At 36.0% G+C, this 17,885-nt stretch overlaps 2 protein-coding genes and 1 long non-coding RNA gene across 7 annotated transcripts; 2 read left to right on the plus strand and 1 right to left on the minus strand.

Annotated features, from left to right (window-relative positions):
• Positions 1-1,147: 1,147 nt before the first annotated feature.
• Positions 1,148-2,506, minus strand: LOC149679275 (uncharacterized). Of its 2 annotated transcripts, XM_089834975.1 has the most exons (4): positions 2,091-2,506; positions 1,837-1,968; positions 1,659-1,770; positions 1,444-1,587 (listed from the first exon to the last, which is right to left on the minus strand). In XM_089834975.1, the coding sequence occupies exons 1-4, from the start codon at positions 2,277-2,279 to the stop codon at positions 1,574-1,576; spliced, it is 447 nt and encodes a 148-aa protein (XP_089691101.1). In that variant the 5' UTR covers positions 2,280-2,506; the 3' UTR covers positions 1,444-1,573. The 2 variants fall into 2 exon arrangements, with proteins under 2 accessions (XP_089691100.1, XP_089691101.1); XM_089834974.1 differs by having other exon boundaries at positions 1,148-1,770; positions 2,091-2,505.
• LOC149679276 (uncharacterized) lies at positions 1,453-17,179 on the plus strand. The gene is made up of 2 exons (XR_016365721.1): positions 1,453-1,562; positions 16,871-17,179. It is a non-coding gene; the product is annotated as an uncharacterized LOC149679276 (long non-coding RNA).
• LOC149679277 (uncharacterized) lies at positions 9,784-17,179 on the plus strand. Of its 4 annotated transcripts, none has more exons than XM_089834978.1 (8): positions 9,784-10,825; positions 10,907-10,944; positions 11,012-11,119; positions 11,198-11,250; positions 12,441-14,393; positions 15,303-15,401; positions 15,479-15,573; positions 15,638-17,179. In XM_089834978.1, exons 1-5 carry the CDS (start codon positions 10,654-10,656, stop codon positions 12,586-12,588), a joined length of 519 nt encoding a protein of 172 aa, XP_089691104.1. In that variant the 5' UTR covers positions 9,784-10,653; the 3' UTR covers positions 12,589-14,393; positions 15,303-15,401; positions 15,479-15,573; positions 15,638-17,179. The 4 variants fall into 4 exon arrangements, with proteins under 4 accessions (XP_089691104.1, XP_089691106.1, XP_089691105.1 ...); XM_089834980.1 differs by having other exon boundaries at positions 12,441-12,543; positions 12,608-14,393; positions 15,479-17,179; XM_089834979.1 differs by having other exon boundaries at positions 9,784-10,412; positions 10,477-10,825; positions 15,479-17,179.
• Positions 17,180-17,885: the final 706 nt, after the last annotated feature.

A 17,885-nucleotide genomic window follows, 5' to 3' on the forward strand; every position in this document is an offset into this window, starting at 1 on the left:
GATTCTCTAGTTTTTCGCCAAAATCTGTGATTAATTTTATGGAAATGAAAACCACCCTTAGCAACTTTATGCTTTATAAAATAAACTATTAGGTGGATCATCTTGAAATTTTTACCACATATTAAGGGCCCGGATTTTAGTTCAGTAGAAAAATTTCGAAACAATAAACTTAATACGAAAAAAGTAAAAACCAATCCAAAAACCTTCCTTATACATTAAAGCCGTCATCAGGCCTTATCTAAGGGAGCGGTAGCTCCCTTAGAATATCGTCCAAACTAGAAAGTTGTTCGTGGGTCATAGCAAGCCCAACCAACTTGTCGTTTTTGCAGTTCCAAATGACTTTAGCTGTAACTTTGACTTCATCGAAAATAAGTAGTCCATCACGTTAGGGTTCCAATTTCCCATTAGCCACTTCTTCTTTGATGAAATCCTAGTAACAACTTTTCGCTCTTTCAAGTAATCAAAATTGATACCAGGTCCATCCAGATGTTTTGACATTTTTCTTTGCACGCTTCTCCAACTAGGTAATTGAATAATTCCAAAACTTTGTATAGCTTCGTAGGCTGCATGGCTCCAAGCTATGGCAAGGGCTAGAAAATATTTTGGCAATTATTACCTAGTGTCACTCATGTTGTTTGCCATGAACATTGCTTTAGGTGAAAGCTCCCATCGGGAAGTTATAAAATTATTCAGAGCATAAGGTAAATTTGTCAAATTTTAACTTTTCTACTATCCACACGTGCGTTTCTCGCAGAGCTCCGCCCCACTGGCTTCTCGCCTCAACGCGACGTGAATTACGAAATGATTTTTATAACTTCCTAGCCCTAGCCCCACTACAGGTCAAATATGCCTCAATGACCAACAACAGTCAACGTGGCTATTTACCTATGCGGTATGTTATGGTGCTCCACTTGTTTCCTTTTAATCCCTTTTCTTAGTAAATAGTATAAAAAAACAATTAAAGAAATGTAATTTTGTAGTGCTGCAGGATTAAGGATGGCTTACCATTCCTCAGTTGATCTTCTTGAAATTGCTGTTTATCTTGCTCTATATGTATAGCACAATCTTTCTCCCAAATGTCTTTTAATGTTCCACTTCTTTCTGGATTTTGATTGAGTAGTTCATTCAACTCGTTTGAAAAATCTTTGTTTATTTTCGTCACATTTGATAATTCCCTGCTGAGGATAGAGTAAGTTCATATTCATTGCATTTAGCTTTCAGTTTTTTATTGGATTCAAAAAGCCTGTGCCTTCGGACTCTTAGGTGAGATTGACGCTTGCTTTTACTTCTCGGAGATAAGAATTTAAAGGGACACTTCGATGATGGTGAAGCATAAACACGATTTCCTAGAGTCTTGATGTGTTTTGAAAGGTTTCGACATGGATTACAATGATTTTTAGAATCCTTATATTTATCCGGAGTATATTTAGAAGGTTTAAACCAAACTGAACAAAGCTGTGACGATATTCTTGGTGCAGGAGAAACATATTTCACTATGTGTTTTGGAGTAAACTTTATCTCGGATATCTTTTGTACAGCTTCATTCGTAACACCAGGACAGAGTACGTAACCTTCACCAAAAACTCCCTTAAGAAATGCAAATGCTTTTTCGTCCAAAAATAAATCCTCATCAAAGATACATTCCCTTGAACATTTACCTCGAAAGGCTACAATCATTGAGGCTTCTCCCTTCTCGTCAATTAGGAACTTTATGGGCTTATCACCAAGGTTAAGAACGAAAATATCCGATCTTGTTATTTCCAAGTAATGCTGCAGCGAAATATTATTTTAAATCTTTAGTAAAGTTCTCTACATACGATATTAATTATGTCTTACATCATTAGAATTAAGAGCTACTATCTCATTGCACGTAACAAACTGGCTTATTTTTCCAGCGTTTTTCAAACCTTTTAGCCAGTCAATTACTTTAGTCAGTTTTGATGCTTGTTGTATCGGTATGGAAGTATCCTACTTAGATTAAAGATGAGATATTAAGCAATCAAATCAGAGGTATTATCAACTTATAAGCACACGGCTTAAAAAACCACAAGCGAACAAGGTTAAGAATTGAGAAGCTAGCCAAGGCTTACCAAATCATCAAGTTTTCTCTTCTTATTAGTGCTTTCATCACTTTCGTCAATATTATTTTCTTTTGTTGAACAATTGGCTTTACGATCATTAAATTTAACTTGGCACGATTTATTACCTAACAATTTCGCGTAAAAATTACATTGCGTTTCTTTGTCGCTCTTCAACTTAAACATCGTCATTGACTCCATTTTAAGTAAGCAACAAACCAGAGGACGTTCCCCCCCCTCCCCGGACACCTCGTGATCTTGTACTATTTTTTTTTTCAAGATTACGTCATGCTTTACGTCAGTACTAAGTCAACCAATCAGATGCGGGATGGGGAGAGCGGGGTAGGGTAGCCTGGTAAGAATGACGTTACATACATAATGCATTACGGGTATATACTGTGGCAACCTTCTCTTAATCATTCGCTTCTGCTATTAGTAATAGCTTGAGCGCACCAAGGATGATGGGGGGTGGATACGAATTCTGAGAGAAATACGCGCCGTGACTTCGGACGCGATTGGGTCTGGTGGGACGCTAAAAGTGGGGGAGGAATTTATTATTTCCTTTTCGGCTAGTATTCCACTAATTGACCCATCCACTTGCCTTTCGTCTATACCACTCAGACACCGATGTATACTTATTAGCTTCTAACAACCGCACCTTGTACTAGTCTTTTGTCTATACTACATAGACACAAATCTTTGTCTCCTTGGTGGCACAATTGATAGCATCCATGGAAAACTGCATTAGAATAATGTTTACGTATAACGAGATGATAGTGTTTGCACGCCAACCGTGTTGTGAATAGAACTTTGTATAAGATTGAATAATACAGAATTTTAATATAAACGCCTGCAGTTGCTTATTAACAAAGAGCAAGAGAAAAAAATTTCATATTGAGGTAAATAAGTGGGTAGTCTGCGAGAGGTCGGGCATTCATGAAATCCCGTACGCTACCCTCGAAATCCAGCTTGAGAAATCCGAAATCAATGCTGATTTCGAAATCCCATAAAAAATCCGAAATCACTAACGAAATCACAAAATCAGTAAAGAAATCATAAAATCAGTAAAAAAATCACAAAATTAACAAACAAATCACGAAATCAACAAAGAAATCACGAAATCAGAAGCGAAATCACAAAATCTGGAACAAAATCAGAAAAATTACAAAATTCTCGAACTCCAAAATCAAAAGAAATCACAAAAATCTGACGAAATCACGGGAAAAATTTCAAAATCCGAGGAAATCAAGGGAAATTCATTGGATTTTATCAAATTTTGAAATGAATAAAAATCCGACGAAATCCAACGAAATCAAATTGGAACCTTAGGGGAATCCATCTCATTTCCTACCACCGCTCGTCAACTTTTATACAGCGCTCGGAATCTTTTGGGGAATTTGATATACCAAAAAAATTAAGCCTCTCATATATGTCCCACCCTCGTGAGAAGCTTTAAACTGTGCTTAGAAAGTTAACATAGCCTTGATATTCTAATATACCTTTCTTCGTGTATACCGCGATTTCGTATCAACAAATTGAACAATTTCCGTTTTTTCTGTACGATTTATAAATTCCGTGGCTAGTCGCTTTCCCTCTTGAACTAGCGAATTATGCCACTGACTATTGACTGATTTAATTAAAATAATCAACCATTTTAATTAGTTAAGCAAAACCGTATCGGATAACCAAATGATGAAAACTTGATAATTTTTCTGAAAACTTTTTCACAGACCTTAATCGTAATCAGATGAATTTAAATTTATTAATTATTTAATATCAAAACCTAACGTAACCCTATAGTAGTAATACACATGAATCGCTCTGTTATCCTTGGTTTTTATCTAAGATATACACAAAACCAGCGAGAATATAAAGTTTCCAATATTGGCCTAATTTGAACGTATCATCTCTGAGGGGATTGTCGTTACTCAATAATCTTACGTGTGTGGTCTGATTCGTCGAACCTCCGGGTACTCCAAAGCGTCTATCACCCTCTATCGATCCATGTGCCTACCTGTCCTAGAGTACGCTACTCCGGTGTGGAACCCTTACTTAAAGAAGGACATTGCTTCTCTTGAGGGTGTCCAGCGCCGTTTCACGAGTTTCTACTTGAAGTCGCCCAGACCGGGCAAACCAAATCACATCCCTTATGCTAGGCGTCTACAGGATCTACTTCTCTTACCGTTAACGACTCGCCGCGACGTATCTGACTTAGTGACGTTTCTTAGACTCGCGCGCTCTCCGTACTTTGATCTAGATGATTTAGTCCGACTTAGCTCGAGGCATTCTGTCCCCACCTACTTCATCCCATACGCAAGATGTCTGGCCTTAAAGAACTCGTATTTTTACCGGATAGTACGATTGTGGAATAGCCTGCCTTGCGACATTCGTCAAAATTGTACTCTTTCAATACCACAATTTCGGTCTCTAGTGTCTAATTTTGTCTTCAATATTTGGTTACGTGAAAATTTGTAATTTTGTTAATATTTTTTTTTTATTTTTTTAAATTTTCGTTTTCTGTATGGTTCTCTTTATTGTTGTCAAGTGTTGTCCCGGTAACCACCACATATAGGCTTGCCTCTGTGGTTGCCAGCGAATTATTTTTGCGAAATAAATATTATTATTATTATTATTATTATTATTATTATTATTATTATTATTATTAGTATTAGTATAGACAACTAAAACAACATTTCACTTCTAATGTTGATTTTTATGGGCTTATCATTCATGAATACCTTTTAGAATAATTATGCGAAAATGAAAATAACATTCCACTCGAAATCATAATCGATAGTTTCAATGGCATAATAGCGTGTTTTACAAGCACCAGGCGCTAGAATGAGTGTTTACAGTTTAACCGAGAAAGTGATGACACACTTTTTACTAGGTCCACTCAGGTAGAGTCAGCTATGGAAATATAGAAACTGGTATTGAGAGTTCCCACTTTCAACTTTTCGGTATTTCCTTGCTTTTGTATTCGAGGACGAACTTTCCGATTTTAAAGGCTAAGATCCAGGGAATACCGATCACTTGTGATGGTGTCGTAGTTTATGGTTGTCAAATTTTCATGGGTTCTAGGCGATTTGAAGATAACTAATAGAGCATCCGTTATATTTTTGATCCTTATCTCACGTCAATCCCACCTTTCACGGTTTTCACTTATGGTAAAAACCCTACGTTTTGCGTCAAGAAGGTCCAATTTAAAACTCGAAACATAAATAATATTTGGACGATCTTTATTGTAGTTACCAGCCAAGCAATTCAGCGTTGTTCGTTAGTCTGATACTTTTCGCTTCTACCATTTTCAAAGGTGGTGGCGTGTTCAATCAAATTGTCACAAAGCCATGTCTAACTGGTAAACAAAATACATAAGTTTATAAGTGACGTTCTATAAGTATGGCACTAACTATACTACGTAATGCTAGAGACTTACTGAGAATTGACTTCACTTGGTTTTGCCGTCCATCTTAATATTTAGTCTGTATTAAGCCTCTGACAGTGCCTCTCCAGGCGTCACTCTACGAGAAACTATGACCTACGTCACTTCATGGCAAGCTCTCAGTAACCAATGACAAACTTGTGGAACATATCTTATGAACTTATGTATGAACTATGTATTTATATTAATGATATCGGTTGCATCGAACGGATGTGATTTGGCAGGGCGTTGATTACCAGTCGGTAATATATAATACCGAACTGACTATTCGGTTAAAGTTCGACTACCATAAAATTAGGTCCTTGGCACTAGAGAGACCAACCTTATTTTAAAAATATCATCCCAATTTTATTTGTCTCCCATCAAAAACTACCAGCAAGTGCCTAGGAAAATGAGGAGAGTTATTTTGAAATTTAGGAGCTTCGAAATGATTTTCCCCTTGCTTTGCATTAACTATTCGCGAATATTAGGGTTACTACCCGATTTACCACGAATAGTTAAGCCTAGTACTCGCGAGAATTAGGGTTAACTATTGGCGAATACTAGGCTTAACTATTCGCGATTAATTAGTTAGTAAAAAAATTACCAATTTGTATTCGATTTGGAATAAACTATTCGATTCCGGAAAATTTTTTGCTATTCGGTTACCGGTTCGATACCCAAAAAGTGCTATTCGCACAACCCTACCCATAACCATGCGCGTTTGAGACATGCCCCCCCCCCTTCGTTAGACGATTGCTTTTTAGGTGGGCTAGCGTTTTTTTGTTGGATCTCAGCCTTTAAAGTTCAATTACCTCTGTTTATTTATTAATATGAAGAAAATGGAATTTTAACCTAGTTGTCTAGCGATGTTTTTATGGAAGTTTAACAAAACCAGTTTTTATATAAACACCATATGATTTATTATAAAGATTTAAGCACCATTGAGAAGATCAACAGTATTCCTTCAATCATTTCACAAAAATTGCAGTTTGAATGAAAGCTTTCAGAAATAACACCGTAACATATTTTCTTACAAAGCAATCTGGTTTATAGACTATTCCATAATAACAATAGCAGTACTTCAAAAGTAAAATCTAGAAAAATATACTGAAAACAAAATGTATTTTACAAAAATAAGTTTAGTAAATGTTTTTCAAACAAGGTATTACAATGTCTTTTGTAAAAGAATTAACCCATAACCGATATTTACAATCGAGAAGTCCCGAAAATACAAAAGAGGTATGAAAATACTGTAATTTCAATGTAGGAGGTACAAATATCCATAAGTTCATGTTAATTAAGTATGACACTTCCCATTGTAGTAATGGGGCTTGATTGCAAACAGAATTGGTGAAACTTTTGATAAGTGACAAGTTTGGTTGCGTAAATCATGTTTTACTCTGAAAGACTTCTGCATAAGCCTAATTTTATCGAATCCTGAATTTTTGTCGTATATCAAGGTCAATTAAGCCTTGTTAAAAGGTACTTAAGCCGTGGGAGTTAAACGAGACGCATTCTTCTAGGCTCACTGTCCTCGATTCGCAAAAATATTACTTCTTTTCTGGTCCAGGAGTTGGAAATGTTTTTCTAAGATAAAATTGGAGTTGGGTGGCAGTGGAAGTTTTCGTGTGCGGAGTTGGGAGGCAATGGGAATAATGATAATTATAATTGCGGAGTTGGGTGGCAATGGAAAATTATCTTAAAACATGGAAATCTACGGAGTTGGAAAACTTAAGTGTGGTAAGTGGTAGGACTCCAATTTAAAAGCGTCATAAGTGGATCAGAAGCTTCGTACGAAATTCTTTTTTCACCCGTAACCCCACGTGACACGTCCCCTCAGTGAGTCTCTCACACAATGTAGCCATGGGCGCTTTCCTTTTCTCTTAAACCCATTGACAAGAGTCTCCTTTCTAGCTTTGAGGCATATTAAAGTAAGTCAGTAGGCATATTGGCAGGCACAACTAATAACAGAATGGACTCTAGTGTTAGTATGTCTTGATTCGTGAAGTTCGTGGCCTTGTCCTTCAAAATGGCATTTGCGAAGCGAATCAGTCCGATTTTAATTAAATAGCTAATTTAAGAAACTAAGCGTAAAATATGACTCAACATCAACGCGTAGCGCCTTTTTCCCCCAAATCTTAAGTTTTAATGTCTATATAGAAGAATTTTACGTATAAATATTATTCCTTACTTGAAAATCATAATTTATAAGCACTCGTGAATCAATCTTATGTCAAATTTGAAAGAAAACTAATGAGCTACACTTTTTACTTAAACTTTCTATTTTTCCAATTAGAAACTAGAAAGGTTTCAATGGACGAAGTTAGAAGGAGTTTAAGAAATTTTACTTTTCATGGAAGGAGTTGGGAGGAGTTTAAGAAATTTTAATTTTCATGGAAGGAGTTGGGAGGAGTTTAAGAAATTTTAACTTTCATGGAAGGAGTTGGGAGGAGTTTAAGAAATTTTAATTTTCACGGAAGGAGTTGGGAGGAGTTTAAGAAATTTTAACTTTCATGGAAGGAGTTGGGAGGAGTTTAAGAAATTTTAATTTTCATGGAAGGAGTTGGGAGGAGTTTGACATTTCGCTGGGCGGAGTTCTGCGGAGTTGAAACTTTTGATTATGGCATTGGGAGGCATTGGAGTCATTGTTGTGTATTGCCTTGGAGTTGGTAGGAGTTGGAGGTTAAAATTTGCGTTTTGCAGCTCTCTACTAGTGAACAAATTTGACGATTTTATGCCGCTTCCATCGCGCCTACACTGGAGAGAAAAAAAATTGGTCGAGTTCCAAAAAATTTCCTGCTCCCTTTCCCTCAACCTAAAGCCGCGGAACAAGGACGCTTGAATCTAGTTCGGCCGTTTACCACAGCGAGTGTCTCACGTTTTGGATGGAAAATTCAGAAACCGCTACCAACCTTTGGTGTGTTATCAAGAATATTCATTTTCTCCAAGTGAAGAATTTGATTACCTAAATACTTCTAGTCCCTTATCCTACTTCTGCTCCTACTTATTTAATTCACTGAAAAATATTTCTCTATATTTCGAAGTTAGCTACATTTTGCAATTCTCTACAAAGATGAAACTGAACGAATCAATATAATTTTTGATGCTTGCATATATTAGTATCGTATTTTCAGGGGCTAAGAGAAATATTTTGGCAGGATTTACGAATCATTTCGAGGGGGCTATCAGGCGCGTAGGAACGTTTCGAATTTAGGGGGGTACAGTCTAAACATGGATTTTGGCGCCCCTCCCCAAAGACAAGAAAAATGTCGAAAAATACATTGAACAAGGTTGAAACATTGTACTTTAATTACAGTGAAATGGTGAATTATTATGATTTTCCAAAATTCGGTGTCCGATAGGTGTTGGTTGTGGAAATATTTCTGCACATGAAATTTTAATCAATCTTATGAATCCACTCTGGATATGTTTAGACAACTGCTAAGTGATTTAGTTGTTTTCAAGTCATTGTTGTTCGTAAGTCAGGGCACCAACACTTGAGACAATTTTTAATATGAAAAATATGATTCGCTTTGTAAGACCAGGATTTCATAATAACTCCCCTGATAGGACTCATAAATGATAAGACCTGTAGTGTGGATAATTCTATTTTAGTGTGAATGTGAGATTCATGAAAGTGCGTTAGATCGCACCTTGATCTAATTAAATACTGAAGGGTTCACGCAGAAGGCGAAAAGGCTAATAATTAAAAAACCATAAGCAAAAAAAGACTTAAATGTGACTGAAAATTAACAAATCAAGCTATTTAAAAGGGTCGGGTAGGGAGAGAGGTTTTTTTAGTGAAAACCGATTTTTATAATTAAAGATATTTAAAGGTCTGTGAACTTAATCTGCGAGCTTTGACATTTCAGATCTCAGGCGAAATTAAATTGAAGTGCAGCTCAGAATTCGAAGTAATTGCTATTTTTTCAAATAAAATCTTCAATATTTCTTTAAATTTAATTATGCGAAATTCTCCTGAGCTAGGGAAGCGAGCTCCGAGACTTTTTATCTGAAAAAATGAGATGTCGTTAATTCTACGTTTCAAGCGTCATATTGCTGGGATTATAAATAATTTCTCCAAAATCCCAAAAATATAAGAACATTAGTGAAATTATGGGATAAAATAGGATAATTTCTAAAATATTCTCACTTCAGTATCATTTTGGCGCCCTTTGAATATACATTTGGCGCCCTTTCTGACCTATTTAGGCGCCCTAGTAAAATTTTAGGGGGGTACAATGTACCCTTGTACCCCCCCGTTCCTACGCCACTGGGGGCTATGTTTGAAATTTGGAGGGGCTCCAGCGCCCCCCCCTCCAAAAAAACCGGCCTAGAGACGCCAATGGGCGTAAGACATATCAGCCTTCAATAGTCTTCAATCTATGAACCTTATTGAACCTTTATCTAGCAGAAGTGTATGGACTATTAAATGGGTAGAAGTGTGCCTAGGCTGGTTAAGTCAAGCTAATTACTCAAATGTATTATTAACATTTCCTGGTGTTAGGGACCAATCAATATCTGACAGCCCATATTTCCTCTGTAACTAAATGTTGTAGACCCCATGCGCGTTCTTGGACACTTTCCAATAAGTTTGGTACGAAGATCACACACTTTAATTTACAGCAGACCAATCAGAAACAGCCTGTATATAATAATCTTTCAGCAAAAATTAAGGCAAGATGAAAGCGTATTTTTTGTTTTTTCCCCTTCAAGCGAACCCCAAAGTTTCATAATACATCAACTTTCACAATTAAATTCAAAATTTTATGTCAGAAAAACATATTAATCACAAGGAAAAGACGGGACAATAAGCACTAGTACATCGTTCAGTCACCGTCTTTCACGTGTAGTAAACACGACTAGTGTACCATAGAAAAGAGTGCGCGATACGATTTTAAATTAAAAACGTAATGTCAAACTATATGAAACATGACATTCAACATTAACGATAAATCCTTCAAAATTCCCTAGAAACTTCGTAATTACAGCTAGAGGAAAAGAAAGAGTGAGAGATAAGTTTTTAAATTAAAAATGTAATGTCAAAACATATCAAATTTCGCCTTCAAAATGAACGAAAAATCCATTAAAACCGAGACTCTGGAAGCTTCGTAATTACAGTTGGTATCTCTGATTCGACCGAATATCATCATGCGATTCGAGATTTTCGCGCTGTTTTTCGCAGCGGTAATGCTATCAACGCCAATAGGGACTAACGGAGTAATAATTAAACACTGTGAGAAAAGCGATGGTTCCTCTTACGACTTCGATACCATATCTATGGTGTCAAAAGAGAATTATAAGAAAATTTGCGAAAAAAACAGTAAGTTTTTAGATAACAACTGTAAATGAAGAAAATGTTTTATAAATATTCCAAATAATTAAAATCCCCCTTTTTCCGTAGAATTATGTTTCGATGCAATGAAAACTATAGTACTCAGGGTAAGAAACATCTCATTCAAGTTAACAGCAAGTAAAAAGTTAACAAAATCTATTTAAAAAATTGCAGAGACCGCAATACGCAACCAATTACACTTGCTTGGACAATTTTAATCTCGAACGAGATTTTGAAGGAAGGTGCCCTTTACAGTATGAAGAGATCAAAAATGGAGAGAGAGTAGCGAGCTTACGATTAAATATCTCATTATTGAAAATTAATCCTCATTTCTAATAACACTTGTTTTTTTTCGTACAGCGTAAAGAAATTTTGGCGGAGTTAAGTAAAAAAAAAAGAAATCGATTTAGTAGGTAAGGACTCGGTTAATATTTACTTCAGTCCGACTCATAGCCGAGCATAGAGCCCCCCCTCCAACACGTAACGAAAAGTTGAAATTATATTATTGGCTCACTTAAACTACGTTCTGATGACGTTGCTGACGGAGGCAGCGAAAAATACGTAATTCTTCCTTTTAAGCCACATCGTATATATACGATGAGGCTATTAGTTTGTCCCGCGAGCCAGTGGTGGTTGTAGTTTTTCACTATTTGGAATGTGGTCAGAGTTACCCAAAGAAATGGTTATGTCAGAGCTAACCGAAGAAATGGTTATTTTATGCCTTTGGCAGTATAAAATTTTTCGTTCGTCATTGAAGGGAGGGAGAGTGAATGTGAGAGAATTGTGGTCAGGTGATATTTTTCGTTCGTGTAGTTTAAAAGGATGGGGATTATAATAGTATGTTTAAGCATTGCATTCAATTGTACAGGTAAGGTTAAGCTTTGTGAATTGTGATTTCCTCGATATATTTAAAGCTAGAGAGAGAGAATTTTAGTATTGCCTTAATCTAAATGGAAGGTTTAATACTCCCTTTAAAATTCCGGTCACCCGTGGACAATAAGGGTTTCACTCCATCAATCATCCCGCTCCCCGATTTCAAAATTCAAAGAAATGGAGGGGAATTTTTAAGAAGCAAAAGCAAGTAAATACCGACGTTATATATAGAATGGTGTTTATTATTAGAATTTACGTGTATTTCTCCTCAAATCGAGAAGAATTTTAAAAGAAAGTCCGAGAGGGCGAGAATTCTAGAAGCGCGCTTTGGAAATTTTTTAGTTTCTTCTTAGCTTCAAGGTATCGATGGGACTAATAGTTTTACCTGAGTAGTAGTGGTAGTAGTAGTAGTAGTATTTGTAATTTTGTAACGGGCGTTGGCGATATTTGATTCTCTTTGCCAAGCAGCCATTGAAAAATTATTCCCTCTGACCGGTGTATTAGGAGATATTTCACTAGAAGTATATTTATTGTAGTAGGGATAGCGAGAGTACGTAAACGATGTGGCTTAATTATGGGCTAACCCATCTTGTTACCTCTGCTCTGTCGCTATGACCCGCCTTTTCTTTCATATGACTCGCCTCTTCTCTCATACCACCCCCCCCCCGTCGTGCGCCCAGATTACTCTGCTCTCCATTCCTACTTCTAAAATTAAGTCAATCCCTGATAGTGCAAAGATATTACAACTGAGTCAAATAGCCTGCTGTATAACTGAGGTAATATCCGGTATACCCAAAAATGAACGACAAAGCTTCATAAATGACGTTCATTATGTAAGTAAAACCAAACATTGTGAAATAGGGAAAATAGTTTTTTGAAACTGTATCATTATTTTAGCGATGCCACAGCGGGAAACGTTAAGTTTTAATCAAAAGTTCATAGATAAAAAGAAAAAGTATACTTTATTGTAGCGTGCTCGCGCCTTGTAATATAAGAAACCCCCCCTTTAAGTTTCAGAATAGTCTCAACCCACCTCTGCGTATGATTACCTTCACGTATGTAGTAGCAGATGCTAGTAATAGAACCGAGAATAGAAGTTTGGATCGCCATAAACCTTTGACCTTGAAAAAAGAACTCTGATATTATCTAGGGCCGTCGAGAGAGATTGCGGGACCCGGGGAAACTGACCAGATGGCCCCCTCTCTTGACGGCCTTCTTATATTTTGGTTCGTGTAGGGGTTGAGAGGAGGGTCATGTCCTTCCCATTTTACATGGCGTCTACAGCCAGAGGTTGGGAACTGTCAACGAAGTATACTTTTTGTTATTATCAATGAACTTTTGCTTTAATGTATGACTTGGAATTAAAATAAAATATTTTGAAAAAGTCATGAATTCCGTTTCATGTTTTATGATAAATATAAGGCCTTAACACAAATCTCAAAAACCTGGAGATTCCATGATCTCAGCCTCAGGCCACCCTTGTTTCTCTACATCCCTTTGCCATTGGGGACTTCTTTTTTGTTGTTCAGTCAACACTTTGAAATTCCTTTTTTCTTCTCCTCAAAATCTGAACTTGTTTAGAAAGAGAGAGAGAAAGAAGCGGCAGAAAAAGTCAATAAAATATAAAAGGATTGTAAAAATTCTTCAGTTCCTCCAACGTCTATTTTTAACATCAAAAGGATTTTGAGAGAAGTCATCGGGCGCAAACTTGGAATCCCCTTCTCATTCGTGAATTCTATAAGATAAGACGCGAAACGAAGTTTAAATTGGGGTTTTTTTTTTTAAATTTAACTATTTCTCGTTCAGTATACCGGTTTTTGGTAATGTGACATAAGGGGTATAATAATAATAGAGGGTGTTTCTGAGAAGTCTGCCACAAATTAAAGGGGTGCTTTCCTAAGGTTAACCTGAGTGAAAAGGGTCAAGAACATGGATGGGATCTGCAATGTTTTTTAGCCCCTGAAAATAGGGAAATAGTCACAATAACATGTGAAGTAAGTCATATCCAGCTAGCTTTCAATAGTCTTCAATCGAAGAACGTTATTGAACCTTAATCTAGCAAAAGCGTACGTACGCGTAATGTTTTGCTTTTCCCTTCAACGTTTCATTATACATCAACGTTCACAATTATATTCAAAATTTTATGTCAGAAAAACTTATTAATCACGACGAAAAGACGGGACAATAAGCATTAGTATATCGTTCAATCTACATCTTTCTTGTGGGGAAAACACGATTAGTGTACCATAGAAAAGAGCGCGCGATACGCTTTTAAATTAAAAATGTAATGTCGAAACATATCAAATCCCACATTCGAAATTTACGAACAATTCTTTAAAACCGAGTTTCTGGAAGCCTCGTAGTTTACAGTTAGAGTCTCTGATTCATCATGCGATTCGACATTTTCGCGCTGTTTTTCGCAGGCATTATGCTATCAACTTGCCAATTCGGCAAATCAATACCGTCATTATGTAATATGTAAGAAAATAGACGGTTCCTCTTACGAGAAAGTGAAATTTCAATATGCGTATGGTTATAACACTTATTGTCACAGGATTAAAAATGAACCAGATAAATACGGTAAATGAAGATGATTTTTTATAAATATTTCAAATAATTTTAAGTCCCACTTTTTTCTTCCTTAGTATTATGTTTCGATGTAGTTAAAAAAATACTACTCGAGGCAAAAGTAAATAGGTATCAAAAAGTTAATAGCTTTAAGTCAATCATACCTTCCCGCCTGCATGCTATGTAAAATGAGTATCGAGTATCACGTGGCTTGCTTGTAACCAATAGGATGCTCGCATGACGTCATAGAAGCGACAAGAGATATTGGAAAGCAGTACAAATTACTGAGCATCATGGGAGTAGATTTAGGGCAATATCATTGGTAGCCGTAGTAGTGCGGGTAATTGCTGAATTATGGTAAATTATATTAAAATACTAAAGTCTAAAACTGTAATTAGTTTCATAATGCCGCGTAATAAACGATTTTAGTTTCGCCTTCGGTATCGACCCAGTGCAATTTTTATCTGAAACCTACTAATAATACCACCATAATACCGCATACTCTTCCATCATGTTGCAAACAAAAGTTTTCAAACGTCCTTGGCTCTCCCAACATTGTAGTATTGTTTTACGTTCATCTTTTTTATTTCACGAATTCGTCATAATCATATTCCTTATCCATTTTTCATTTTACTATTTTATCACATTCATAGGCAATCACATGTAGTCTTCACAGATTTTGTACTAGGCCTAGGCTATACTGTTATAGTCTCACAGCAGACAGCTGATTGAAATTACCTTTAGAACGCATGCGCGTCGATTAAACCTTCAACAACCCGCACTACTTTGTCTGAGCGGCGCGACACTAGATACGTTAGGTACATGTCAAGTGGTTCGCTAGGTGCTACGCCATTTGTGCGCTGCCGCGGAATAGGAGCGGGAATCTCAACTTTCATAACGCGCCCATGCCGGGGAGATATTAACTTCTTGTTTATAATCTATTTACTTCTGCTCGAGGTAAGAAATATCGCCTTCAATTTAACAGCTTTTAAAATGTTAACAAAATTTATTTATTAAATTTCAGAAACAGCAATACGGAACCAAATACACTTGCTTGGACAATTTTAATCTCGAACGAGAATTTCAAGGAAAGTGCCCTAAACTTTATGTTATTGACGAAGAGGTAGCGAACTAATGAATAAATTTCTCATTAATGAAAATAAATCCTCATTGCTAATATCACTTGCATTTTTTGTACAGCTTAGAGCAAAGAGAGTGCATCCAGTAGGCTGCTGTTTAATTGAGGTAATGTCCGGCATACCATCAGAGTACGATTGACACTCGACATTAGAACGGTAAGTCAAACCAAAACATTATGAATTTGAAAAATAGTTTTTTGAAACTGTATCATTATTTTAGCGATGCCCACGTTATTATTAGTAAACTTTTGCTTTAATGTATAACTTGGAATTAAAATAAAACATTTTGAAAAAGTCATAAATTCCGTTTCATGTTTTATGATAAATATAAGAATGACATACTTAATATATTGGACATGGGTTTATGATTAATTTTGATATATGGGTTTTTAAACATTGCTTTTAAAACCCATACATTCTTCAAGCGGCTTAGTTTCGAAATTTCATGTAAAAAAGATAGTAACTTCGGTATCTCATTAACGATTAATTATTGCGGTAGAATAACCTAACTGAAGTAATATAAGTTTGTTACAATTGGGAAATTTACAGAATCGACTTCGACTTCAAGGGGGATTTTCTAGCTCATTTCCCACGGGGTCCTTTTTGAAATTAAACTATTTCTTGTCCAGTACCCGTTTACGTAATGTAACTTGAAGGGGTATAATAATAATAATATTGAAAATGGTACAGGTTGTTTCTGATAAGTGTGCCACAAATTAAAGTGGTGTGTTCTTAGGTTCAAGAACATGGGATCTACAACATTTAGTTACCGGAGATACAGACACCCAAACATTGATGGGCCCCCAAAATAAGGATATCATAGTAACAAGCATTGTTGTGTAAGCAGTAACGTCGCTGGGGTTTGAAATTCTGGGGCTAATCTTGTCAAACTATTTGAAATTTGTTATAAGAAATTAATAACAAAATTTGGTACAATTGGTTCATGGGAATATGTGTAGACTTTTATAACTACCCCAAAAATTCACCCGTGATCTTTTACAAGGTTAGCAGCAACTGCGTTAGTAGAAGCACCCAAATTCTCATTTTAATTGGAACCATTTATATCCGATTCTTAGAAGTCTTAATGCTTTTTTATAATCACAAACTTATCCATGATGGCAAAACGAACAAGTTGCCAATATTCTTCTCGGTATCCTCATTGTATTCTATAACGAGTGGGAGTACAGAGTTTGTAAGTAAATTGGGCTGTTTTTACTTTTAGTCACCACCCGTGAAACCAAGTCTGCGTCTGTTGAATAGTCTGCTCCATTTGTTTCGCATTCATTCGGGGATGCTACGCTAGAGGGATATTCTTTTCTTCAAAATTATACTGTTTGATATTGAAATTCATATATAAATAAATCATTGGGTAGCGGAAAAATATTTGACAACAAAACCGGGTCAGTCATTTTAATTATTAATTATTAGCTAACGTATGCATTTTTAATTTCAGAGTGAAGCATTTTCCTTCAGGCAACACCTCTTCAAGAAAACGGACCAAAAAGCGGAAGGTCACCGACGACATTGAAAACGTTTCAAGTTGTTCTCTGATCCGATCTAGGCTAATTAAATTCGAGTTGAGCAAAAGTTTGCGACCGGGTAAATTGAGCAATAGAGACTTAACGCAAAACATATTGTTATTTTACCTTGAAATAAATATTGGTATTCGCTTTATATTCTATTGACGTAACTGTTTCTTCAAAAACTAGATTAACAATGTATTTATTTGTTTACTATAATTAAAATATCTATTTTATAAATATGTTATTAATCCTTTATTAAATTGAATTATTGTTTTAAACTTATATTAAACAAGTTGGGAAAACCAAAATATTACCTCTCCGTGTCGAGAAGATTATATAAACAAAATTATCCAATGAAAACACTTTTTCCCTCATCCTTTATATATATAGGAGGCAATGAATGAAATATATCACAATGCACGGGCCTTGATAGATACAGGAGGCAATGAAGGAAATATATCGCATGCACGGGCCTTGGTAGATATAGGAGGCAATGAAGGAAATATATCGCATGCACGGGCCTTGGTTGATACAGGAGGCAGTGATAATCTCTCTTTGTACGAGAGGTTTATCTTTAATATTTAAATAAATATAATTATTTTTAATTATTTTAATCTTCAATAATTAACATTAATAATAGTTAAATCGTTTAAAATAAAGTTATACCTATTATCTTCTCAAACTTTGCTAATATTGACGTTTAAAGTGAAGGGTACCCCTCTTCCCGCTTTCTTCAAATTTTGGGGTATATATACGATTCGATTCCATTATAACAGTAAGGAAAAAGCGCAATTGCGAAAACCTTTGGTGGCCGATCCCACCTTAGGGAGGCTAGACGTTTCTCGTAACCCTAGCTGATCGCCGCGTATATCCTAAAACCAAACGATGATAATGGAGTAGAAGCCAATGATACAGATTGGTGTCTATGTGGAATAGACGGAAGAC

This window comes from Phalangium opilio, unplaced genomic scaffold, assembly GCF_054372755.1.
Source record: "Phalangium opilio isolate 3A_F unplaced genomic scaffold, DU_Popi_V2 ptg000041l_1, whole genome shotgun sequence".
In the NCBI taxonomy this organism is placed as follows: Eukaryota; Metazoa; Arthropoda; class Arachnida; order Opiliones; family Phalangiidae; genus Phalangium; species Phalangium opilio.

Excerpts from the sequence above, each read along its gene's own strand:
- LOC149679277 (XM_089834977.1), top strand. The coding sequence starts at position 10,654 with ATGCGATTCGAGATTTTCGCGCTGTTTTTCGCAGCGGTAATGCTATCA. Across the intron at positions 11,120-11,197 it reads AGATCAAAAATGGAGAGAGA|CGTAAAGAAATTTTGGCGGA; the intron begins GTAGCGAGCTTA and ends TTTTTCGTACAG. Across the intron at positions 11,251-12,440 it reads AAAAGAAATCGATTTAGTAG|TGCAAAGATATTACAACTGA; the intron begins GTAAGGACTCGG and ends AATCCCTGATAG.
- LOC149679275 (XM_089834974.1), bottom strand. The coding sequence starts at position 2,279 with ATGGAGTCAATGACGATGTTTAAGTTGAAGAGCGACAAAGAAACGCAA. Across the intron at positions 1,969-2,090 it reads AGAGAAAACTTGATGATTTG|GATACTTCCATACCGATACA; the intron begins GTAAGCCTTGGC and ends TAATCTAAGTAG. Across the intron at positions 1,771-1,836 it reads TAGCTCTTAATTCTAATGAT|CATTACTTGGAAATAACAAG; the intron begins GTAAGACATAAT and ends ATTTCGCTGCAG.